The sequence below is a fragment of the Anopheles arabiensis genome, chromosome X, assembly GCF_016920715.1.
Source record: "Anopheles arabiensis isolate DONGOLA chromosome X, AaraD3, whole genome shotgun sequence".
Lineage (NCBI taxonomy): Eukaryota > Metazoa > Arthropoda > Insecta > Diptera > Culicidae > Anopheles > Anopheles arabiensis.
Window position 1 is genome coordinate 15,524,122 of NC_053519.1, and position 25,605 is coordinate 15,549,726.

At 47.1% G+C, this 25,605-nt stretch overlaps 2 protein-coding genes across 3 annotated transcripts; one reads left to right on the plus strand and one right to left on the minus strand.

Annotated features, from left to right (window-relative positions):
• The first annotated feature begins 3,670 nt into the window (after positions 1-3,670).
• Positions 3,671-14,910, plus strand: LOC120905920 (cytochrome P450 4c3-like). Its single transcript, XM_040317262.1, has 5 exons — positions 3,671-4,364; positions 7,569-7,684; positions 12,679-12,958; positions 13,051-13,120; positions 13,252-14,910. The coding sequence occupies exons 1-5, from the start codon at positions 4,145-4,147 to the stop codon at positions 14,219-14,221; spliced, it is 1,656 nt and encodes a 551-aa protein (XP_040173196.1). The 5' UTR covers positions 3,671-4,144; the 3' UTR covers positions 14,222-14,910.
• A 685-nt stretch (positions 14,911-15,595) lies between these two features.
• LOC120905919 (cytoplasmic FMR1-interacting protein) lies at positions 15,596-24,211 on the minus strand. 2 transcript variants are annotated; one of them, XM_040317261.1, is made up of 8 exons: positions 23,833-24,211; positions 23,369-23,598; positions 22,897-23,076; positions 20,293-21,801; positions 18,467-19,846; positions 18,156-18,394; positions 16,341-16,488; positions 15,596-16,262 (listed from the first exon to the last, which is right to left on the minus strand). In XM_040317261.1, the coding sequence occupies exons 2-8, from the start codon at positions 23,576-23,578 to the stop codon at positions 16,065-16,067; spliced, it is 3,864 nt and encodes a 1,287-aa protein (XP_040173195.1). In that variant the 5' UTR covers positions 23,579-23,598; positions 23,833-24,211; the 3' UTR covers positions 15,596-16,064. The 2 variants fall into 2 exon arrangements, with proteins under 2 accessions (XP_040173195.1, XP_040173194.1); XM_040317260.1 differs by having other exon boundaries at positions 23,369-23,603.
• Positions 24,212-25,605: the final 1,394 nt, after the last annotated feature.

Consider the following 25,605-nt stretch of genomic DNA (forward strand, 5'->3'; position numbering starts at 1 on the left):
CTGCGGTGGTTTATTTTGTTTGCTCCAGCAGGAGCTGCTTGTTTTTTTTTTTTGTTTTGGGTCGCGGGAGCTTTTACTTCCAGCAAAGAGTGTAGGCATTTTAAAGAGGAGCTGTCGTTGTTTACAGAAGAAAGTAAATTAAGGTATTGGAACTTTGACATACAGGTGTAGGACCTTGAAGTCATCGGGAAGAATTATCTGCTGTGACCATATAACTTTTAATTTTGAAGTAAAAGTTAGATATGAAAGTTTCAATTCTGGAACGCATTCCAGCAATCAAGTTACAGCCAACTGGCCGCCTATCGAAGTTCTGCCGATCGACCGTAATGTTCTGCTTCATGAATCTTTCGATGAGATTAAATTATACTATTCTACAGCAATGATTGATAGAAACCTAGAATCTCTAAACATTCATGAATCTTCAAAGATATGTGATTCCACAAAAATACAAAATTTCTAAAAATAACATAATACAAATACGTATTTCTGAAGATTCATGAATCTCTGATGATTCAGGAATCTCTGGAAATGCATGAATGGTTAGACATTAATGACTATCAAGGTCTAACCTACAGCCCGTGGTACAGTCGTCAACCCACCATAGGTTCAAGGACGTTACGCCAAAAAGAAGGAGAAGAAGAAGAAGATGCTGAAGATATATGAATATTTGCGATTCATGAACCTTCCCAAGGAACATTTTAAATCTTATCATAGTTTTAACGATGTTGCTACGGTTATTTCATTAAGCCTTCCTGTTTCATTTGAAAGTCGTGTATGACCTCATAAGACTAAAATAAAACTAACTTAAGACTGAAAGGGCCCATCTACAGAACTCTGTTAAGACTACTAGTTAAAACAATTTCTAGAGCTTTAAAACGTGAGGCGCAAATAAATTATCAAAATAACAACATATTGCTATGGATATGTTTTTGAGATGGCAATGAAGCATTGACTATGAAGTCATAATAATGGTTGAGAGTTATTTGTGATTTTTTATGTTGTATTAATATTTTTTCTGATGATCTCGCTCGCGTACGAGCAGAAATTCATGCTAAGAAAATTTCACTGTTGAAATACATTATAATAATTTGAAAAATATCAAAGCGCCTCAAAAATATGCACCTTGTTAGTTTAAAAATAAATTATTAAAAAATACAGATTCGTTTTAAACGCCCTCAATCTGCACCAAAAGGAAGTGTCATAAAAACATGAGGTGAAGGTCGTTTTGGAAATTGCCATTTTTTACTATTTGTCATGTAAACTATGAATTTGTTTATCAAAATATCATCATGGCTGACACATATTGAACTCAGAAATGAACAATCGTATTAATAAAAATGGATTCCATTGGCTTAAGATCAGAAGGACTTTTTTGATCACAAGTTCAGTTGATTTGTAGTGCAATATGTGTTGCTAAGATCTTTTCAAACAGTACATTGCTTTAAGAAGCGCTTCTGCAGACTAGTTTTAAGAATCTCCTCGTACAGGCAGTATCAGAGATACGCGGAATCTGTTGGTAAATATGCGTTTACATAATCGCGATTTTCTCAGTTTCATCCATTTTTATTTATTAATAGAATTAAACATATAATATAATTTATATAATTTAATAAGATCAATTGATATTGATGCCTTAGTCTCAAATAACAAGTTTTGAAACGTGTTTAAGAATGCGTTTACAGGTTGATTAAAGTCAGCCATCAAAACTCCAATTTTAGTTTTAACAGACAGTCTTATAAGCGACTTCAGAACGTTTTAAAGGTTTAACAACTTTAAAGACTGTTAAGCATCTTCAAAAGACATTTTAAAACTATGTGGCTCAGTACACTCATAGTAAAGAATGCTTTAAGACATGTTTAAGTGCAAAAGGCAGTGGCGGATTTAACGGTACGCGGACTGAGCGGCCGCGGGGGGCCCCGTCAATGTAGGGGCCCCGTGTATGGTAATTCCAGCATATAGAACAGTGTGTACAGTAGTCTCAGCAAGAGCTAGATAGGGGCCCCATGGATGAAGGGGCTCATAAACTATAGGGGCCCAGAACAGGGATTCTGAGCACCCCCCCCCCCAGCAAACCATGAAATTGTGTTTGATTAAAACCTAATGCAACTATATGCACCCCCCCCCCACCGCTCGACACCAACCGGGGGGCCTCCACTCCTTTTAACGCTTAGGGCCTCCAACACCCTAAATCCGCCACTGGCAAAAGGTATGGGAAATGTGTCTTGGGTCTCGAGATTCATCAAGCCTTAGAGATTCATGAAGCCTTTATTCCGAGATTCAGATTCATTAAATTATTTAAAAGATTCAATCACATTCATTCAGAGAAAGATCCTCGGAGATACCCGATGGACAAATACGATGAAGAATAATTTATGTACAATGTATTACAATCGCTTGGTTCCATGTAGCATCATGAAAAGGTCCTCGGCTCGTATTGTTTGTTCATGTCGTCATATGTAGTGAAGTGTGATAGTGAGTGTTTGATGATTCATTTAGCCACAAGCTGCTCCATAATCATTTGAAACAGAACACAACATGTGAAACCAGATGTTGCCATATTCTTCTTTAACACACCTTTAACCCTGTAGAGTTAATACTTAGTAATTTAATGTGTTGTCGATTAGCTGGGGAATACATGACACTCAGGTTAGGTCCCAAAAACAACTCAACCCCACACCCAACGACAATACTTGAATGATTTTAAATGGTGAATTGATCCTTTTTTTGGTTAGCTCTAGATTCGTCTTGAACTTGCGACCTTTACCGTGACAGTCGAGGTACGTTGCACACAGCGCTATAGGTCTTGTTGCATTCAGCTGTGTTAGAATGTACATATAAAGTAATGATGGTTCACTGTCCGTTTCATGCAGCCAACTTCTTTTGAAACGCAAATAGCTGTAAAAGAACATGCAAAATACATGCGGAAGTACAGCATTGTTTATACCATTTCAAAAACGATTGACATGCTTTATAGAGAAAAAGAACAAATACACAACAAAAATATCGTTATGACCTGTCACATTCTGTCATTTTCCAGAGTATGCCACTCAATAAATTTTGCCCGGCTGTCACCGCGCATGAGATGGAAGCCAAACAGGAAACCAAAAAAAAGAAAAGCACATCCTTTCCAATCAAAGCAACAAAGAAACCTCCACGCGATCGTGACATTCAGCCAACGGCCGGCGAGTCCTAGAGAGTGTGCCGGCCGGATGACGATTGTACCCGCGCTCCCGTTTGCACTAAGCAATAAATGCACTAACTACCCTATCAATAAATACCGAGCAAATGTGGCTTCACGCCCAGCTTCTAGGTTAGAGATGCAGTCGGGCGGCAAGGCCTCACCTTAACATTGTCTGCTCAGGCATCCCCTTTGAAGCCCTTGACAGTTATTGTCAGGTGCGAGTGAAATGACCGAAATAAACAACAACAACGCACCGAAAGCGAAAAGTCTGAAACGTCAGCCGGTGGAGCCGATTTTTCGTTCGGGTCACACGCGCGCCCGCGTTGCTCTCGGAACGGGCGTTCGGGCGTTGCACGATCTTCTCCGCTAATCCGCGCTCCCGCTTTGCACGCTCGTTCGCAGCATTCGTCATCTCGCCGAAAAGGGAAGGTGAGGTGGAGCTTATAAATATTGGACTATCGGAAATGAGGCAAGTCAGTGTGCGGTGACCACTGCTGGACAGCTGACATCAGGTGTGCGCGCGCGCGTTTCGTGAGACTGACCCTTCACTATCGCGACGTTTAAAGGGAAAGGAAAGCTACAAAAAAGAACCTTAGGGCGTGCGAATAACTTTGTGCGTTTGTGTATGTGTCTGTGTATGTACTGTGACTGTGACACGAGCTCGTCTCGTGGTTTTGTGACAAACTAGTGATTTTGATGCTTCATTGTTAGGAGGTTTTGCAGTGCAGTGACAGACAGACTTCTCGAGAGTGATCTCGACTGCTCGAAAAATACTGCAACAAATCTGCACCATTCGCACTCAACCACCGGTGCGGATTGCTCAGGCGACCGGCCAAACCACCAACCAAAACAAACGCTCCCTAGCACCTATCAAAAGTACGTGCCCGCGCACGTTAAGGACCCACGCCCGCGGCCGCGTGCTTGCAATATTCAAACGGAGCGTTTGCACGACCACCGCAAAGCATGGAGAGCCTTCTCGGCGGCAGTCTGCTACTGAGCAAGCTGTCCAAGGTGTTCACACTGTTCTCGCCCGTCACGCTGCTGCTGCTGACCACCGTGTCCTGCGCGATCTACGTATACAACCGGCGGCGGGCCCATATCGTGCGCCACATTGACAAAATTCCCGGCCCGGCCGGTCTGCCCATCCTCGGCAACACGCTGCACATCAACGTGGACCACGATGGTGAGTGATGGATGCATTTCGTGGGCGGCAAAGAGACCCAGCAAGCAACAGTTCATTCCATTCCGAACACGTCCTTGGCGCACGTTCTACACCACCTTGTGCCGTCGTGTCTAACGAGTCAGGTAGCCAGGCAAGCGAAAAGAACCTTCGTAGACCACACCATCCACTTGTACTTCCTTGTTACCGGAGTCTGGGCAGCCCGCAGTCGCGGTTCACTTCCTGCTTCGCCCGGGCCAAACGGCACCCCAAAATCTCTCTAATCGGCAGCGCAAACAACAGCGCGGATGCGAACGCAACCTTCCGCGAGGAGTTCGTACAAACGCTCGCGCAAAGGTTATCCAAAGGCAATCGCATCCTCCAGTTGCTATCATTTGAGGCGTCAGTGACATCTTCCCACCCCTTAGTATTGGGGTTCGTCGCTTGAACGACCGGGGCTGATGGTTTATCTGCGCGTGGCTGTAGCATCTTTTTTTTTTTTGCTGGGACGAACATCGACACACGCAGACACCATTTGCATTTCAAATTGTACCAATCGAACGAGATGAAGAACACGGACTGGCTGGCTTTTTTTTTTGGTTGACCCGTTGTGTGTTCCAAAGAGGGTTTCTGTTCGTAAGCTTATGCTGCTACGTGACATAATACAATTCATGTGTGGTAAATTTGTCTACTAAAACAGAACACAATTTTTACACGTTGTGCCACCAAGAATTTAATGGCCAATAATGGCTTCTTTTATTTTTGTTAATTAATTAAACAGTACAAGAAAAAATACACACACAACCTCCCATGCTAATGACCACAGAAATCGCTCGTTAAATCGAAAGATTTCAACAGCGATAAGCGACGAACCTTTACTTTCCCGCGCACTTGATGCGTTTGTTTGTTTGTTTTTTTTTTTTGTTTGTCCCGCAACCCTCTCGCATTTATTGTCGTAATCTTCCGGTTGTGTTGTGAATGGGGCCCACCGCATGCGGTGCAAACTGTGCACCGTAACAACCCGTACCGCGCGCCGTGGTGGTCAAGGTGAGCGCAATTACCAACTGGCGCGCCGAGCGCAAGTGAGTGTGTGTACTTGAAACGATGGTGTACTCGCCTGCACGTGCTCGCAAAACATTTCAAGTTGAATGGTTTTTGGGCTTTTCACTGTCACGGGTAAATCGATCCGAAGCAGGTTTGAGCAAGTACGCTACGGCTGTACATGCACAAGGGATGGGGTTCAATCCCGCCAGCTCACGGTGTTACATGGCAGAGGCACATTTTATTCCGCCCTCGTTCGCATGTGTATGTGTGTGTGTGTGTGTGTGTGTGTGTGTGCATTTGGAACGGTTAAACGAGCCGTTGGGTCGGGAAAGGACGGTTGCATAATCGGCTTGCATGCTGACGGTGCTGCTAGTGGGGAAGCTAATCATGTATCTTTCCTAGTCGCAGACTAAACGGGCTCCGGTCACAAAATGGGCCGTCCATTGAAATTCGTATTCCACCCAATTTTTGTGTTTTTTTTTTCTCTTGAGCGACAAGAAAAAGATCTTTCGTAAGCTCTTGCGCGTCCAGCGACCGAACCGATACGCAACCCACACTGCTGCAACGCATTCCCTTCCGTCCGTCTGTGGCTCGCCGAGTGTGGCACCGAATAGTTCGAACAAATGAAACAAGCTTGTTTAAGGAAAGATACGTGTTTTCAAAGCCTCTCAACTTCATGCTGGATTACGGGGTTTGCCTTTCGTGGCGCGTAAAAATCAAATGGGAGAGAGCGTGGAACGCTACTTTCTGTCCGTCTTCTTCGTCGCTTGATTTTTCGATCAATCATCCGCCAAACGAAACACGCTCTGGCCCGTGGGTCTCGGCTCATTTGGCCCCATTGCATCCCGGCGCCCATGTTTTACCATCACGCTGCCCTCCTAACGCCTTTCAGTGGTCCGGCGAAGACCTTGGGATCGGTGACATAATGCCCCCTGTACGATGGCGGTTGCTTTTGTTTGACGGTTGACAAAAAAAAAGCTGGGAGCTAAACCGGATAAAACACTCCACTAGATCTGTCCCGTAAAGCGATAAGAATGCCTGCCAGCTACAAGCGAACCAACTACGTGTTGGAGACAAACAGCGTATGTTAGATTTTCCTTTTGAAAGACCACTTTCACTATAAAGCTTCCTTTCTACGAGCTTTCTCTCTTACAATCTCCAAAATCAGAGACAAAATTATCTGTTCAAAAATTGCCACAAAAATGGTTTAGAAATAAAAACAGATTATTACATATTAAAGATGTGTTACATCTCAGTAAGCATCCTCGCGCACCAATACAAATGCCGTATAAATGTGTTTCAACTAATTCAGTCTGTAGGTGCCACATTTTAAATCATTGCCTCTCTAATCCAACGAACGACGAAAAAACAGCCGCCGTGAGGCTTTGCTTTGTAAAATGCTACACGACGAAACGGTGACTGACCACTGCCACTGCTGTGACATAGAGCCGGTTGACTCACTGCTCCGCCACGTGTATTGTGAAGCTATTGTGCGTCTCGGCACGCAACCATTTTTCCCAACATTTTCTTTTCTCATGCTACGTTTGTTCGATGCTTGTTGCACAATCCGCAAAGGTTAAACTAGCCCAAGAAAGCAGCATAAATGCGATAAAGGATGCACCGCATTCAGCACAAGATTCGTCGCAATGCAACGACAGTGGCTTTACGAGCAACAGTTTTATCGTTGGGCTCCTCCCCTCCCATAAAGGGTGTTGTCGCGTAGTATACTGTCGATGCGCATTAACCTTCACGTAGATTTTTTTTATTATACACACTGTCGTAAAATTATACAGATTTGTGGGCTGTAGAATCGTGATCAATCATGATTTGCGAAGAAAACAAAACGAAACATGGGAAGGATTAAAAAAAAATAATATCGTATCGTAAACGAAGAACTTGTGCGATGGAAAAGCGACGAACCGAAAACAAAAAATGAAAAGTACAAAATTAAGCGGAAATGAGGAAACATTTTCCAATCAAGCGGAGACTGTAACAAATTACCTGCATCGAAACGTTCCTGCCTCCCTCCTTTCCTCTCCCCCTTCCCTTCTTTTAGTGTAACATCGTCTCCTAGGGTCTTCTTTTGCGTCATTTGTCAGATGAGTTGGCACTTTTCGGTTTTCCCGTGGTTTTTTGCACAAAGCACAAAACTTACCATTTTTCTGTGTCTGTGTGTATTTGCAGAAATTTTCAACCGCATCATCGCCATTCGGAAGCTGTACGGACGCATCCAAGGGTTCAGCAGGGCGTGGAATGGCCCGCTGCCGTACGTGATGATATCCAAAGCGAGCGCCGTCGAGGTAAGTGTGGTGGAATGTATGATGCGCGAAGCCTTCCAGAACGCGGCCGGCACTGCCGTCCGCCCGAAATGTTATATCATCGCGATGATAAAAGTTAAAGTGATTAGAGCCGTAAAGGTGCGCGGTTGTAAAACGAGGAAGTAAATAAGCGGGAACCTTCAGCGCAGCGCGCATCCTTCCACGGTCCCGATCATGACCTCGGCATTGTCTCTGCGCTGATGCGCGGCTTTGTGTTGATTAAACAGACACGACGGCGCTAACACGCTCGGCCCATCGGTGTCAATAAAGCGGGGCAGGGGTGGAGGTCACCCCCAAAATCGTAAAAGGCGACCAAAACCACCGGCTGGTTAAATGGGAAAACAATCGACCGCGCGATGACAATCAATCGATCGCACTGCCATAAAAAGGATGGATTTTGGTACAATTACCCACCATCAGGTCACACATAATAAAAAAAAGAACCTTAGTAGCAAGCTTCGCTCCATATTTTCCGCTTGTAAACTATCGCAAGGGCGCCCGTGTGTGTGAGTGTGTGTTTGTGTGTCGGGTAAACAATAGACGAGCGGTTTAAAATCATAAAAAGCCATTAGAAGCGATGTGCGCGTGCGATCGAGCAAGAGCATCTACCACCGGAAGCGGTCGGCTTTTATGGACCACCCCTACCTTCGTGTGTTGCACGAGGATTGTGCAAGACATAACAGGAACTTCTTTTTTTGTTTTAAAAAAGCTACATAGAAAAAGTATGATAGACGTAAGCATTTGTGCATTTTGAAAAGGTAAAAGTGAACGTGAACCTGTTTTTTTTTTCGTTTTCCTAAGGCATCCGGGAGAGTTTGTTTATGGCGTAAAGCGAAATCGAAACGTCGCAAACGGGGCACACAGCAACGCTTCGATTAGGCTTCTCGAACGTTCTGTATTCCAACGCATTGGGCGTCGACTGTCGTCAAAGAGAGAAAGGGAGACAAAGAGCGAGACTAACACAGCTACTAACGCACATGGTGAGACAAGCATTTGATGAAAAGAAGAAGAAGAAAAAACAGATAAACACGACGCACACCGACGAGAAAGCAGACGCTCCCAGCTAACTGTACCGTTTCGCTTTTAGATGGTATGGAAATTTCTTCTAGAACAAAAAAACGAACGCTCGATAACGGTAAGAGACGAAAACCGATCACCGACAGCATAAACAAGCATAAGATCGGTCCAAAACAGCCCTCAGAAGGAGCCCTTCGTAGAATTTAAAAAAAAACACTTTATGCAGTAATAACTAAGCAAATTATCTGCTTACAGAAGATGCTAGCAGCGCCTAGCGCAATGTGTAATTCAAGTCTTTTTTGATATTGCTGCCTACTCATGTTTTGCAGATTTGCGCCCAGTGAGCTACATTTGCCACTTGAAATGTTCCAAAATCTTTTCCTTACTGTGCTATACATTCTTCTCTGCAAAGGCATTTCTTCTATGCAGTTGCCTTATTCTGAGCATCTAAGGTAAATTCTAGTTTGAATAACCGGTTTAAATTCTCATAAGAAAAAAACACATCCTTATAACACCATTTGATTGGCAAAAAAGATAAGTCAGCAAAGAAACAAACAAACGTAAACTTTCGATCGACACTGCTTAAGAGCTCCCTGAATTCTTGGACGTTGCAACCGAAGCATTGTATTTTTCGCCTGATCACACCAATCCATACAGCATCTCTGAGTGAGCTCCAGCCAAGCTGAAGCTTCCCACTCCGCTCATTTCTTCAATGCGCACTTCTTAACCATTGCTATCAGCGCAAATATATCGAGAATTAATATTCAAGCACTAGGTTTCTCGCCTACAGAGGCGCAGGTCTCCGTCCTTTACTGGTTTTCCAGCAGTTCTCATAGCTGTGGGACACTTTATTAACTCTTTATTTCGTGAAATGAACTTAATGTAATGGGAATTGGACTCTATAGCACCCTTGTAGGACAGCTCCAATAGGATTTTCCAACGAGCCTGTCCAAAAAGGGTGCCATCGATTTCAAATTCCAACAAATGAAGTTCACTTCCTATAGGAAAGAGTCAAGGAAGTGTCTCACAACAATGAGAACCCCTGGAAAGCTCTGTAAAGCGTTTCTTTGCTTATCGACTGAAACTCACTTCTAATGCGAGGTGATGCCAAGGATGCTAAGGTCAATACATTCCAGCTCTTGCCCTGTTGCCTTGCGGGCATGTGTTTGTTGTGGTCGCTTCTGGCCGGTTCGATTCGCTTCCGCCAACGTGGTGCTGTGATCTTGTGCAAAGAATTAAAATTTGACTATCGAACATATGCAGCGTTCGATTCGGTTTCGCTTAAACCGGTTAGCGCATATTAAACCCCCTTCCTCCCTTTCCGCTGCAGGTACGCCAGCAATGGGGCAACTTTATATGAGCGAGAGACACACAAGTTTAATAAACAAATACGCTCCCGCCAAACCTAGTCTCTAGCCACGGTGGGAGCTAATGCTGTCCACACTGCTATGTTGCTATGTTCCGGTTTTGTTCGGTCTCGTCAGGCAAAGGCCTGACCTTCGGACGGCTAGGAATCAAAATTAGGTTGTCTCGAAGTTACTAAACTATTTGTTGATTTAAATGCACCCAGCTGGCGAACATCCCGAGCCCGAACACATTTCCCATGCGTGCCGACACTCGCCAACTCCAGCGCGGCCGTTTGCGATCTGGTAAAACAAAACACGTCTAACGATATTCCATTAGGCAGCATTGCAACAGATCGTTGCTCCGGCAGGTTTACGCAAAGATAAAGGTAGAAGCAAATTAAAACAAAACCTTCGCCGCGACGAAGAAAAAAAAACAGCATGTTCGACAAAGATTCGACGTTGATGGGCATTAGACGTCTTTGTCCACCCCGCCGGATACCGTTTTCGTCAGGCATCGTTGACTGAACTCATTATACAACATAGTTATCTCGCAGGTTTGTGCTGGTTTCGGCTCACCGAAACGCTAGCCCCCCGAAAAAAAAACTGCTTCATTTCATTTTGTTTCATTTAATCTGTACCAATGGTGGCCGATTAAAGTGATCGTTTCTGATTACGCATTTACGAATTGCTGATTTTACATCTTCACTTGGTGTCGCTGTACGCATAAAGAAAAACCAAAGTGGCAACTGCTGCTTTACCAAGATCAGCAACACGCAAGCCCGTTTAAGAAATCAATCTCTTCGCTTTAATCAAAACCGGGTGAAACTAGGCGATGCACTACGTAATCACACATCGTTCGGCAGTGGTGGATGAAATTTGGAATACAGCAAACCCGAACCAGTGGCAGTGTTTGGTGTTTTGAACCGCAGGCAAACAACCTTCAACAGTCGACACAGAAAATATCGTTGTTAAAAAAAGGGAAAAATCAAACACGTGTATAGCCTTTCGATTTAGTGGCAGAGGAAGAAACGGTCACCAGCAAAGTGTGGAGAAACAGACGAAACAGAAAACTACGTCCTCGATCTATAGCCCGTGCGCCCGTCTCTTTTTATTGCCAATCTTTCCTCTCGGCCACCCCCCCCCCCCCACTCTATCTTCCACACACCATTGTCCAACGGTTTACAGATAAACTCCGATAGAGCCACCTGACGCCCTAAAAGCCCAAACAGTACGGTTCTCCCACCCTCGGATAGGAATGGCCGAAAAATGAGCGTCTTTTGCCGATACGTTAGACCAGGCACAAGGTTCGCTTTTCGGATGAGATCTGCGGATGAGCGGTCGTTTCTGTAGTTTGTTTTGTTTGATGCATTAACTACACTCCACAGCAAGCAGGCACGCAACTCCGCAGGCGCATTCGGAATTTTAAGGATGAGCTTAAAAGCTTTTACTAAAGATAGGCTACAGTGTAGCGTTTTTTGTTGTCCGTCTGCCACAGCAATCCCAATTGACGACCTTGACGATTTCAAGAGCAGGCGTTGGCCTACGGTTGAGCAATACCTGGGGAATGAACCATTTCCCACGATCTTCGTACAGTGCATTGCGCATGCTTCATCGTATGCAAGGTATTTTCGAATATCTTGTACAGTAACGAACGGAGAGATGTTCTTCAGTTGCTGGAGAAATATTCAATACCACTCCGGGCGACTCAAAAAACCTCTAAACCGGATCCCGATAAGATGTACAACTAAGCTCCAAACACAGGATGACCCTGTGGGGACTCTTCGTCCACGCCTTGCACTCTTGGAGGTTATAATTCTTCGCTGAACGAGCGATGTCCTCTCTTGTGGAGTAGAACTGCTAAGAACTTAAGAAACCAAAGAACTTCAATCTTTATCTCCAAAACGCCTACCAAAACCGGCTTGTCTTTATATATCCCGTGACAGAATGAACGCTGTGAAGAGGTCGTTACTCTCTCTTTCGGTGGCTTTTCCAGAATTTGCAGAAGAAACCACAATTGCTCCGCAAACACAGCCGTCCTAACAACCTAATCAAAAAAGTGTTAAATAGATGTACCAAGCTGGGAGTACATTGCGCGATGGCGTAAATTTGCACAAATTTTTGTTCTATAGGCAGCTCTATAGCGCAACCAGAACTCTAAGTGAACATACACCATGCCGGAATGTTCGAATCCGGCGCATTTTTTCAGCAGCGAATGCCAATCAAAACGGCAAACAAGCGAAAATCACCCAAACGGAGATGTGTTTGATTCTACGTTTGTTGGAGTAGCTGTGACGTCCGTGCTATTTAGAGTCTGATGCGCAGTTGTCCAAAATGTTTTTGTTTGATGCGAATTTAATAGTTGCTTTGGCAAGTCGCTGCCCAAAGTCCAGACACACAAATGTCACGCACTGTATCATCCGAAACCGAAATTAACCTTGGAAATTTTTAAAATACGATCCCTTTCACGGCGTCTTGGGCGCGCATCGACCAAGCCAAGAACAGCGCATGCTGCTGAAGCTTTTGTTAGGTGATAGGATTGGCATCTTTAGATGCTCCAGTAAGTCCGCACTAAATTGAGTCTATCTCTCTCTCTCTCTCTGCATCCCCCGACAGCGCATCCTTGGCAGCCAGAAGCACATCGAGAAGAGCCACGACTACGAGTTCCTGAAACCATGGCTCGGTACCGGGCTGCTGACCAGCGCCGGCAAGAAGTGGCACCCGCGGCGCAAGATCCTCACGCCGGCGTTCCATTTCAAGATCCTGGACGACTTCGTCGACATCTTCCAGGAGCAGAGCGCCGTGCTGGTGAAGCGCCTCGAGGCGGAGCTGGGCAACGAGCAGGGTTTCAACTGCTTCCCGTACGTGACGCTGTGCGCACTGGACGTGGTGTGTGGTAAGTAGGGCCTGCCTGAGCATTGGCAGGGTTCAGTCAGGGGGCGGCATCAGTTATCGTATTTAATTATGTTTTCGCCTCCTTCGCCACAGAAACGGCCATGGGCAGGCAGGTGAATGCGCAGTGCAATTCCGACTCCGACTACGTGAAAGCTGTGTACCAGTAAGTGCGACAGGGTCAGGCCCACCTCCTCCAGTGGTGCCGGATTGTAATCTTTGTGCTTCGTCTCTTCTCCATTTTCTCAATCTCTCTTTCTCTCTATCTCGCTCCAAAAAAATAATCCACATTCACAGAATTGGAAGTATCGTCCAGAACCGGCAGCAAAAGATTTGGCTACAACCAGATTTCATCTTCAAGCTCACGCAGGACTACAAGAATCATCAGAAGTGTCTCGCCATCCTGCACGAATTCTCCAACCGCGTCATCCACGAGCGGAAGGAGGAGATCCGACGCCAGAAGCAGCAGCTGGGCGACAAAAACAACAACAACAACAATGGCGGCGGTGGTGCTGTTGGTACGGATCAGGACGGCAACAACAACAAGGACGACTATCTTTCGCACGAGGAGCTGGGGCGCAAGAAGCGGCTCGCCTTTCTCGATCTGCTGATCGAGGCGTCCCAGGACGGTACCGTCCTGTCGCACGAGGACATCCGCGAGGAGGTGGACACGTTCATGTTCGAGGGGCACGACACGACCTCGGCCGCCATCTCCTGGATACTGCTGCTGCTCGGCACCGAGCCGACCATCCAGGACCGGATCGTGGAGGAGATCGACCAGATCATGGGCGGCGACCGGGAGCGCTTCCCCACGATGCAGGAGCTGAACGAGATGAAGTACCTGGAGGCGTGCATCAAGGAGGGGCTGCGGCTGTACCCGAGCGTGCCGCTCATCGCCCGCCGGCTCACCGAGGACGTCGACATTGACGGGTACGTGCTGCCGGCCGGCACGACCGCCATGATCGTGGTGTACCAGCTGCACCGCAATCCGGAGGTGTTCCCCAACCCGGACAAGTTCAATCCGGACCACTTCCTGCCGGAGAACTGCCGCGGCCGGCACCCGTACGCGTACATCCCGTTCAGTGCCGGGCCGCGCAACTGCATCGGCCAGAAGTTTGCCGTGCTGGAGGAGAAATCGATCATCTCGGCCGTGCTGCGCCGGTACCGGGTGGAGGCAGTCGATCGGCGCGAAAACCTGACGCTGCTCGGCGAGCTCATCCTGCGCCCGAAGAACGGGCTGCGCATACGGATTTCGCGGCGAACCTAGGCGAACCCCTCTTTAGTAGCGGCAGTTAGCGGCAGGGAGCGTTATGACAATTATAAATACTACCAGGTGCATGACTCCAGGGCAGGGACAGGCGTGTTGTGAGCTGATGTATTATTCTTTTTCCCCTTTTTTGTTGTTGTTTGTTTGCGTGTTTGCTGAACCGAGCTGGCAGCATTCTGCGTTCAGTTATGAATAGATTGGTTGCGTTTATTCATAATTTGAATCATTGCGGCCGTACTCTCAGTCTGCTTTCAGCCCGAAAGAGCTGTTCTGTTTTTGATTTTGGGACTTTTTTTATTCTTTTCTTCGGGTGTAGCTAGTAGGTAATAATATATCGAACTTTTGTGTTAGATTTTAATGATGCGTAACATGTAAGAAACGTACGACAAAAATGCTTACTGGAAAATCGGTACAGCAAACGAAAAATCTAGCTGCAAAACAGTTGCACGTGTCACGATCCCATACGAAAAGCGAAAAACGAGCCAAAGCATTCAGAAACCAGAGCGGCAGAGTAACAACAGGATCTAAATGATCTTCCCAAACGATCGCGATGCAAGTGTATAGTGCGTAAAGGAAAGCAACGATATATGGTAATAAGTTGTAATAAAAACACATATCAACACACACAAACACACACACAACACCGGTCTGACTAATGCATATATCGATAAATGGTATTATGAAACGTTTACATGCTTGGTACAATTATTATTACGTCTAAAGCACTAGCTTAACAGTAGGCCCCGACAGTTACGCTCCGCCGTGTAATATTTTGTTTTTTTTTCTCTCCCCCTCTCTCTCTGTCTCCCCTTTCGGGCGTTGCAACGCCAGTATGTGAAGCATGAAATTTGGCCATTTCATTTGTGTATGGAAGCGCCTACCGACGGACCGTGTTTAGCGAACGCATCCTTCTCCTCCTTCCTTCGCCGTTACGTTACGTTTTAGTTTGTGTTAATTTATGTTTGCGATGTAATTCCCTTCTCGTATCCCGTCGGACTTGCTATCCAGTGGGTGAACGTGGGGAAGGATTTGGTGTCTTTCCTTTCTTCTACTTCCTCTATTCAGCGTAACCGTCCTACGCGAACATGCCGGCCTTTACAGGCCTTTCGCCGAATAGTTAGTCCCCCCCGTAATTCCGTTCCTTTTTACCTTCACTTAATCGCTAGCAGTGCCTTAACCTACTTAACACAAAAAAGAGCTGATTCGGTGAACAAATCCTAAGCACTGGAACTGCTGTTGCGGGTGCAACCAGTGCAGCCTCCATTGAGAGATAAAATGTTAAACATAAAATGAATTAAAAATGAAAACAAACACCGCGCGTAAGCGCACCAAATTGGACTGACACTCTGCGCGTAAAGTTTCAGCGAGCCTTAATTTTTTTTTTTTGTTCATTTACCCATTTGTGTGTTTAATTCTGATACGTATAGGTTTTCTATTTCTTTGTGTAATTATAATATTACCGGAGCATTATATATATAAATATGAATCGTACACCGATAGCTGACGTTGATGGTGCTGTTCCCATCAACGTACAAACAATATAAAAGTATATATATTAAACTAGCGTAATTGAATTAACACATGTTGATTGCGCGTGTGCGATTGCACGCACAACGAGAGGCGTATGAATGGATGTAAATGCATCAAATAAAGCATCAACAAAAAACTACAATCTCAGTTGGAAAAATAAACGGCCAGCCGAACGGGGGGAAGGGGATGCAAAATACAAACCGGGAACAACTCCCTTCACGTGCGCTTCCGCTGTTTCCCCCTCTCGGCTTAGTCGATGTTACACCATTCCGTCTAATGCAAAGTTGGCATCTAGTAAAGCGTGGCCCACGATTTACTGCGCCCGCAGCTTGTTCGGATCGTGGTAGTGCGAGGGCGCCACGCTCGGGTGGGGCGGTGGCGGGAAGCATCGCACGTGCTCCACGTTCGAGCCCTCGATGTCGTTGCTCTTCAGATACTTGTTCAGCACGGCAAAGATCTGGGAGTTGAGCACCTGGAAGCGGCGGATGCGATCGACCATGCGCTTCAGATTCTGGTTGGGAGAACGGGTAACAAGAATACAATTAGATGACACGGTTCGTTCACTTCCTTTGGAGCACGGGATACTTACGATTCCCTTTACCGTGTCGTCCTTGCCGTCGACGCGCTGCACGCGCAGAATGTGGTAGCAGAAGTCGAGCGCCTCAAACTTGCGCTGCTGGTTGAGCAGCACGATAATGGTGCAGCCGGCCCAGTGAAGCCCTTCGCCGAACAGCTCTCTGCAAAAAAGAACAGGGATAAATAAATAAACGGCTTGTAAGCATTAAAAGGAGTTCGGAACCAGAACTACCCGATTCCGTGTTTAGAATCAATTCCGGAGCCGATTCCGATGTTGGAATCGATTCTGATTCCGGAGTCGATTCCGGAGTCGATTCCAGAGCCGATTCCGAAGCCGATTTCGTAGGCAATTCCGGAGCCGATTCCGGAGTCGATTGCGGAACCGATTCCAGAGTCGATTCTGGAGCCAATTTCGGAGCCGATTCCGGAGTCGATTCTAAGTCGAGGTAACTCAGGATCCGATTTTGGAGTCGGCCCCGGAATCGATACCGCTATCAGAATCGGCTCCGGAATGTGAATCGACCTGGAAATCGTAATTTGCCCCGGTAACGGAATCATGATTGAATCCAGAAATGGAATTAGCTCCGGAATGGCTTCAGTTCTTCAGTTCTTCAGAAGAAGTTTTCGAAGCGAAATCAGACCTGAAAATCGACTACGTTTCGAAGCCGATTTCGGAGCCAATACCGATTCCGGAGCCATTTCCGATACAGGAATCGATTCTGATTCCGGAGTCGATTCCGGAGCCGATTCCGATGCAGGAATCGATTCTGATTCCGGAGTCGATTCCGGAGCCGATTCCGAAGCTGATTCCAGCACCGATTCCGGAGCCGATTCCGGAGTTAACTGAGGATCCGATTTCGGATTCGGCCCCGGAGTCGATTTCGCTATCGGAAACGGCTCCGGAATCAGAATCTGCTCCGGAATCAGAAACGGCTCCGGAATCGGAATCGACTTGGGAATCGTAATTTGTAGTGGTGGGAGCTCGGAAGCGGAACTACCCAATTCCGATTCCGTGTTCGGAATCAATTCCGGAGCCGATTCCGATGCTGGAATCATGGAATGGAGTTAGCTCCGGAATGTTAATTAGTTTTTGAATTGAAATAAAAAGTGTTTGAAGCGAAATAAGTTCGGGAATCTCCATGTGAATAGATCGTTTACAAGTAAATTTTGATTCTTTGCCGCTATCAACACGTAGCATCATTGGACCCAAACGTCTATTCCTATGAATATGCCAAAACCGACTGCGTTACGAAGCTCATTGTGATTTCGGAGTCAATTCCGATCTCGGAGCCAACTTCGCAACCGATTCCGATTCCGGAGCAGATTCTGATACCAAAGCCAAATCCGATTTCAGAGCCGATTCCGATTCCGGAAACTGATTCCGGACCTACTATCCGGAATCGATTCCAGAGAACTTTGTAGCTAGCCGGAATCGATTCCAACGAAATCTTCATTTTTCTCATCACTAGGAATTTGCCCCGGTAACGGAATCAGGATTGAATCCAGAAATGGATTTAGCTCCGGAATGAGTATCAGGTGTTTCAGAAGAAGTTTTAGAAAACCGATTCCGTTTCGAAGCCGATTTCGACTTCGGAACCGATTCCGATTTCGGGTCCGATTCCGATTCCAGAACCGATTCCGGAGCCGATTCCAATTCCTGAGCCGATTTCGGTTCAGGATCCGATTCCAGCACCAATTCTGAAGCCGATTCCGGAATCGATTCCAGACAACTTTGGAGCTAGCCGGAATCGATTCCGATAAAAACTTCATTTTTTCCTATCACTAGAAAGCACAATGGTAGCAACTTTGTTACAAAAAATATACTCACTCAACCATGTATTCCGTGCCCGCCACCGGGATGCAGTAGACGAACTGTAGCGCCGACCAGAGGCGATGAAACTCGGAACACTCGTCAATGTTCATCACGCCATTGATCGGTGGCGGTCCCATCCAGATCGGATCGTCCAGGAACGATTTCACCCGGCCGAGAATGACTTCGAAAATGCTCAACCCGCAGCACAGCCGTTCGCGGGTCAGCAGGTCCCCTTCACGGGCAATCATCGCTTGCTGCAAATGCACAGAAAAGGTTAGCTCCGACTACAAAAGAAAAAAAAAACTCCACTCTCGCTCGCCCATTACCTTTGCCGTGCCGAGCTTTTCCACGTTCGGCACGATCTGCAGCGAGGCGTACTTCGCCTCCAGCCGCTTCTGCTTGCTCTCCGGCTTCTCGCCATCCTTGCAAAACGGCCGGGGCAGAATGTTCTGGAAGGGGGCGGCGTGCAGCAGATCGCACACCTCCTCCTGCGACAGGGCCTGCTCGATCAGCAGACAGAACAGCAGCGAGTTGCCCATCTCGCGGAACGACTGGAACAGCTCCGTCTTCGCGTCCGGGTACTGCACGATGTCGACCAGGTGGGCCTGATAGTAGCTCAGCACGCCGGGCGAACCGTAGTCGCACAGCGGCAGCTTGCAGCACTTCGGCATCGCCGACATGAGCGTCTTGGTGAACTGGAGCAGATTGCCCTGCACCAGCGGCTTCACGATGTCCTTCAGTATGATCTCCATCACCACCGCGATGCCCTGGTAGCCGAGCAGGCGGCAGATCGCGTGGAAGTGGGGCGCCCCGACGAACCCATTGTACTGGCTGTACTGCGTCGAGTAGGCCGCGTTCAGCGGCTTCGACCCCCACAGGTAGTAGTGCGACATGACCGGGGCCTTTTCGCGCGTGATCGGCCCGGAGAACGCGATCTGCAGCTTGTTGCGCACGAACCGGTTCGTGGCCGCGTTGTAGCAGTAGTTGGCGAGAAAGTCGTAGTTCAGCTCGACAAACACGTGCAGCGTGATGCGTCCGTACGGTGCGAGCACGTTGTGGTTCGCCTCCTTCAGCATCGCGTCGAAGTCGTCCAGCGCGAGCCACTTGGACAGCAGCTTGTGGCACAGCTTGTTCACCGACAGCAGCGCCTCCAGCTCGACCACGCCGGTAATGTCGCTCGCCTCGAACCGGCAGATCGCCAGCTCGAGGCTCTTCTGCATGTCCGCGTTGATGCGCTGCGTGATCAGCTTGTTCAGGTCGATCGAGCGGCCGAGCAACTGAACGTGCCGCTGCTTCAGCAGCGTCTCGTACCGGTTGTTGCGCGGGTAGGACTGGAAGTTGAACCCGAGCACCTCGCACTCGACGCGGAACCGTTTGTCCAGGTAGATGCTGCCCGCCAGCTGCTTGTAGTGCGCAAACACCTGCTCGCTCAGCTTGTACACGAACTGGTCGAAGCAGAGGTTCACCTCCGCCTCCACCTCGTCGTACAGGAACTGCTTGCGGAAGATGGTGAGCGCGTACAGGGCGGAATCGTTGTACAGGTCGAGCGGGTAGAGGACGTACTCCATCATCGACGGCTCCTTCGTGCGCAGTATGTGGTCGGTCAGGATCCAGGGCATCGACATTTCGATCGGGAACTGGATGCGCTTCTCCATCGTGATCAGATCGCTACACTCTTCGTTGTGCTGGTGGCGAACGGTACATTTCTGGTATATCGAGGGGGGGAACGAACGGTTCGGTTAGTTTTGGGAAGGTAAATCTTTTCAAATTTGAAATCAAAATTACATTATTATTTTTTTAAACACGTAAAAGTTTGACTGCATGTGTAGACATCTAAAGCTCATGATTTAAAGCCCATTTGTTCATAATTTTAAGTGACGTCATCAACATGATTATGTTTCAAATTAGAATTAGTGTTCAAATTCCAATTAATATTCAGATTTACCAAACACTAATTAGAACTACTGTTGCAACAGGATTCTTAACGATCTCTTGTTGATGGAAAATCTGGAGATTGGTCTGGAGATTTGACGTCTACTGCGATTTCTCCTGCTCGTTACGATCGATTCTCTCTACTAGACTTTTAACACAACTTTCAAGAAGCAGCCAAGCTAAATTGTTCGACTCAAATAGGGTTTCTCTCTATACTTACGTTTACTTTTCTGCCCATCGTCATCTCGAGGTAGAACTCGCGGTACCACAGCTGCGACAGATCGCAACACTTTTGCAGCGTCTCGCTGAAGCTCAGCAGGTACGTCCAGTAGAAGGACGCCTTGTGGAACGCGTCGATCTGCGACAGGCACGACCCGTCGATGTCCTTCCGCAGCGTGCGCTTCCCGCCCGACTTGTCCGCTATCAGCGATTCCAGCATCGTGCGCACCATGTACAGCTGCGTCGAGGACGGGCCCACGTTCAGCCGCGGCACGTTGATCGCAAACCCACTGTCCGGGTCCTTCTTCCCCTTGAGCGCCGGATCCTGCGACGGTTCCGTGCCCTTCTGCCAGTCCGCGCACGTTTCCCGCACCGACATCACGATCGACCGGATCAGGTCCTTCTTGTTCTTGACCGCCTTGCGCAGCGGCTCGCGCAGCACCAGCTGCACAAAGTCCTGCAGCTCGGCGTAGATGCTGCGCCGGATCGCCTCGCACAGCACCGTCTCGATGCGGGCCATCAGCACCTGCAGCCCCTTGATCATCGCGATCACCTCGATCAGCGCAAACTTCTCGTCCTCGGTGTAGTTGTACCGGGTCGCCCGCTCGTACTCTTCCGCCTCGGCCGGGCACTCCTTGTTCTGGTGGTGGTCGGTCGGGTGCAGCAGCTTCCACGAGTACAGCTCGGTCACGACCGAGGTCCACTCGGACAGGAGCTGCAGGCCGCGCAGCGCCAGATCGGCCGTCGACTTGTTCTCCCCGTCGGTCGCATTGTCCTTGTACGTCGTCGTCACCTCGTTGCTGTACCGGGACAGCTCCGAGATGTACTTCACGTGGTCCTCCCGGATCGTCGGCAGGTGCACCATCAGGTCTGCCTGCGGACTGATCGCGGTCGAGCTGGACAGGGGCCACTTGCTCGGATCGAAGTGCTTGCTACGCTTGATGTAGTTGAACGGTGCGATCTGCATATCGCCGAACAGCGGCACCACCTCCAGATTCTTGAAGATCCGATCGATCCGATCGAGCCGCAGCTTCTTCTTCTGGTCGAGCTTGTTGATGTTGCAAATCTCCGAATCCATCAGAAACAGCCCGAACCCCATCACCTTCACCAGCATGTGCTTCTCCTCCGGCGTCATGTACATCTTCGAGTCGTACATGTGCACGCAGATGTTCACCACCTCCGACAGCAGATCCTCGTACCCGACGATCTTCTCCAGCGTGTCCTTCACCGTGTCGCGGATTTTGTTCTGCGTCGCGAGAAACATCGACAGATTTTGCGACTCCTGCAGGCTGTGCGAGTCCGTCATCACCTTGAGAAACTGGGCCGCCCGCCGGTACGTGCTGTAGTCGTTCTTCACGCTCGACTTCATGTTCTTCAGCTCGTCCAGCACGGCAAACATGTTGATGAACTTGCCGAGCGTCAGCAGGTACGCCTCGGACACGAAGTCTTTCCGCTTTTCCGCGTGGCACAGCCGCTTCACCTCGCCGGAGAATGCTTCTATCGCTTTCCGCTAAAAAATAAACAATAAAGAGCGCAACAGGGCCAACCGTTCCATTAGTGAGGCAGTATCTAATAATCTAACAATCAAGATTATTCTATTCTTGAAAATCGAGTTGTCTCGACGTCGAGTTGGATATTCTTAAGGAAATCAGGCCCTACTTTGCTACAAAACTATTCTTGGTTGCATTAAAACGTCTTCGTGTTCTTTCGATTCGAGAATCGATTCAAGCCTGTCGTTCTCGGCATCAAAGCCCTAGCGGGAAATGGATCGAATTCGATGTTTTGGCAGTAAAAAAAATTATTTCAGTTTTCTGCTATAAGCAACTGAGTACTGTTATGTGTCAAAATTAATTAAAGCAAATCATTTATACGACATACGAGCTTTTTTAGACAAAATTTGATGGACCAACATGAGAACAGCCTGAATTATTCGATGAAATATTATAAAAAAATTGGCTAACGTTCTAATTTTGTAAAATTATTTTAACGCCTTCTCTGGGAGTTGGTCTGGCTAATTGTCTCCTACTGCGATGTATTTTCCCTACTACACTTTTTAACGGCAAGAATATTTCAAAGAGCACTCGAAATCAAATTTCGCGACTCAAATCCAGTAAGAGTAGAATAGGCTCCAGTGTTTAAATTTCCAATTATGGCCTGCTGTTTTGGGGACCAATCAGCTACATTTTTCAAAGAGAATTATCGTTACGTTCAAAACCAATATTTCTATTATAGTTAGTCAAATATTTTGCCTATCATAAACACTGCAATAGCATCAGTCTATTTACTACAAAGAAATAAATTATCAAAGAACTCATCTACCGTAGTACTTATTTTTAACATTTTTCATTACAAAATCCAACGCCTGACTCATGGTAAGCAATTGGTTACGCGCTGAATGAGGGAAAATAAATTCCAACATCATATGTTTCACGCCCTAACTGCCAGCCAGTTGCTGCGTGTCTCAGTCCAACCCTTTTAGAAACAGATGTGCATTTGACCAATTTAATTCCAATTTTTTGTGCTAAACGGCCCGTTTGATTGGTGTAGTGCGTTGATTGTAGCATGCCAAATGGCGGGTAGGGCACCGCGCACCGCGAATGCTTACTTGAAAGTACATGAAGTTAAGCAGCTTGTTCACTTCCGGGCTGAGTACCTCGACCGTTTTCTCGTAGATTTCCACCCGGTTCGGCTGCTCGTTCGATTTCGGCTGCGGTATGGCGCGCGAGCAGCACCGCCAGGTGTAGAGCATAACCGCATGCTTCTGTCCCTCGTCGAGCAGTTGGTTCTGGAAAGCAGAAGCAAAGGAGGGATGGGGGGGGGAAGGGGGAAGCAAACGTTCGTTAGTACGGTGTGTCCAAAGGGGGGAGACTGCGTGGCATACCGCGTTTATGCTCTACCATGCACATCCCCGTCTAAAGTATGTAGGGCAATGATTGTGTGAGTGTGTATGTGGGGTGGGACATCAATGTTTACATGCAAGCGAGCTGTCTGAGTGCGTGCATGTGTGTGTGTGTGTGTGTGTGTGTGTTGGGGGAGGGTGGATTACAATACAAACAAGCGCTTTCAAAGCTACTGACCAGATTCGCATGGGTGGTCGCCTCCTCGATGTATTTAGCGATCCCGGTCACGAAACCGTTCCGATCCTCGAAGTTGGTATCGAAGTTGGCCTGGTAGACGACGGAGCAGGGCTGCGCCTCGATGCAGGGCTGCTCGTCCGGCAGCGGCAGCTCGTCCAGCACCTCCACGTTCGACAGCGCGTCCGCGAGCGTGATCTTCTCCTGGGCCATCGCGGTCCGAGGGTGTGATGCTGTGCTGGAAGACGCCCACAGTAATGCGGTGCACAACGGAAGCGATTCGTTTACTTTGTTAACTGACCGCACCGTTATTTACTTGGGAGCAACGCGCCCTTCGATGCGCATCCGGCGGACGAGTTTAATGCACGTGGCTGGTGCTAGCCAACCTATCGCACTGGCAAACACCGTCCGGGTTGGGCACGGTTCTGTGATGAAATGGATCTTCTCATTCACCGCACTATACTCACCGTTCAGGAAGGTGTAAATATTACTAATGCTTTGGTTGATGTTGCTGTTGCTGCTGCTGTTTGCTTACGATGATGATGTTGATGACGACGATGATGATGCTGATGGCGATAAGTATTGATTGGTGCTAAAGCTACGGCAGAAGGCGAGCTGCGTACGAAAATGCACACATCTGCACACTTTGCGCTACGAGCTGGAGCTTTCTTCACTCGCTGGATGCACTTTCTGTGACGATACGTGGATTTTTCCTATCGGTTTTACTGGAATGTCTGATAAAACACTCCTTACTCGGCGGTTTCTTCTTTTTTCTTTTGTGCTCTTCCCCCTACTGTACACAATAACCCTGCGCGAGAGAGTGTGTGTGTGTGTGTGTGTGTGTGTGTGTGTGAATGATTGTTTGTACTGTTTTCTTTTCGAGCGTGCCCCTTCAGAAACGTCTCGTCACAGCCCGGCAAACATGTAGTGGTGTGCTCGTCCCAGGACAGACGTCAACGCACCAGAAGCGGCCCAGCCCAATTAGCAGAACGAGACCGACATCAAAACGAGCTATGCGAACAAAAAGTGTCAAAGTGACAAAGGTTGCTTTTTTGCATGTTTGTTTGCACTCAAACTTCCATTTCGTATTTTTCTAATTATTATTTTTTTATGTGAAATTAAGAGTGACTGTAGTCAAAATCAGCTTTTACAAAATGCATATTTTTTCTCGCTCTTCCCGTTTTGATGATAGCGAAAGAACAAAACCCAAGTGCCAAAAATCCACTAAACGACCACTAAACGGCTTCTAAACGACTCAAGTTTTCTACCTAAACGGAATATAGAAAGACTTCGTTTAGCAGACGGCAAACGACTGATGCATTCTAAAAATAGCAAAAAAAAGCTGGTGGCGCTCTCTGTTGGTGGGATACCCCAACCAGTTGAGCTTCCTCGCTTGGAGGAGAGCTTTCTCATTTCCTCTGTACTGTTGTATGGTTTCGCATTGAAGTTATGCATCGCTAGAACTAGAACGGCGATACAATTGTTTAAATACTAAACTCCAACGGAAACCTTCAGTACTGAAGCAAGTGAGATTTGAGTAATGGTCGTTGGTGTTGATACCCATGTATCTGACCACACGACCATTCATATGGATTTTTGCTCAGAAAGTTAGAAGGCTATATAGGTCATAATAAGAAGAAACTTGTCGAAACACATTGCAAGAAAAAGATAGCAATATAATGATGAGTTGTAATACGCCATCTATTGATCAAACCAATGAAGCTGTGGAGCTTTCATTTTGTTCTATGGATATTCAATTTTCCAGTCGTTTAAGCTTAATCTGTGTCGCTTGGGAAGAAGTTACCAAGATACGTGTGTTTCCAATTTTTACAGATTTTTTATTTTAATTTAATTGTTTTTAATTTAATTGTTTTAAATATGTTATTTAATCGGACGTGCTATCAAAATTTTGCAAGGGGTTTGACAGCAAACGTCGCACGTCAAAATCGATGCCAGGTATTACCCAAGCGCCACAGATTAAGCTTAAACGACTGGAAAATTGAATATCCATAGAAAAAAAATGAAAGCTCCACAGTTTCATTGGTTTGATCAATAGATGGCGTATTACAAATCATCATTATATTGCTATCCTTTTCTTGCAATGTGTTTCTACAAGTTTCATCTTATCATGACCTATATAGCCTTATAACTTTCTGAGCAAAAATCTATATGAATGGCCGTGTGGTCAGATACGTGGGTATCAACACCAACGACCATTACTTAAATCTCACTTGCTTCAG

Excerpts from the sequence above, each read along its gene's own strand:
- LOC120905920 (XM_040317262.1), top strand. The coding sequence starts at position 4,145 with ATGGAGAGCCTTCTCGGCGGCAGTCTGCTACTGAGCAAGCTGTCCAAG. Across the intron at positions 12,959-13,050 it reads CGCACTGGACGTGGTGTGTG|AAACGGCCATGGGCAGGCAG; the intron begins GTAAGTAGGGCC and ends CCTTCGCCACAG. Across the intron at positions 13,121-13,251 it reads TACGTGAAAGCTGTGTACCA|AATTGGAAGTATCGTCCAGA; the intron begins GTAAGTGCGACA and ends CCACATTCACAG.
- LOC120905919 (XM_040317261.1), bottom strand. The coding sequence starts at position 23,578 with ATGGCCCAGGAGAAGATCACGCTCGCGGACGCGCTGTCGAACGTGGAG. Across the intron at positions 21,802-22,896 it reads TTAACTTCATGTACTTTCAA|CGGAAAGCGATAGAAGCATT; the intron begins GTAAGCATTCGC and ends TTTATTTTTTAG. Across the intron at positions 18,395-18,466 it reads AAAAGCTCGGCACGGCAAAG|CAAGCGATGATTGCCCGTGA; the intron begins GTAATGGGCGAG and ends GTGCATTTGCAG.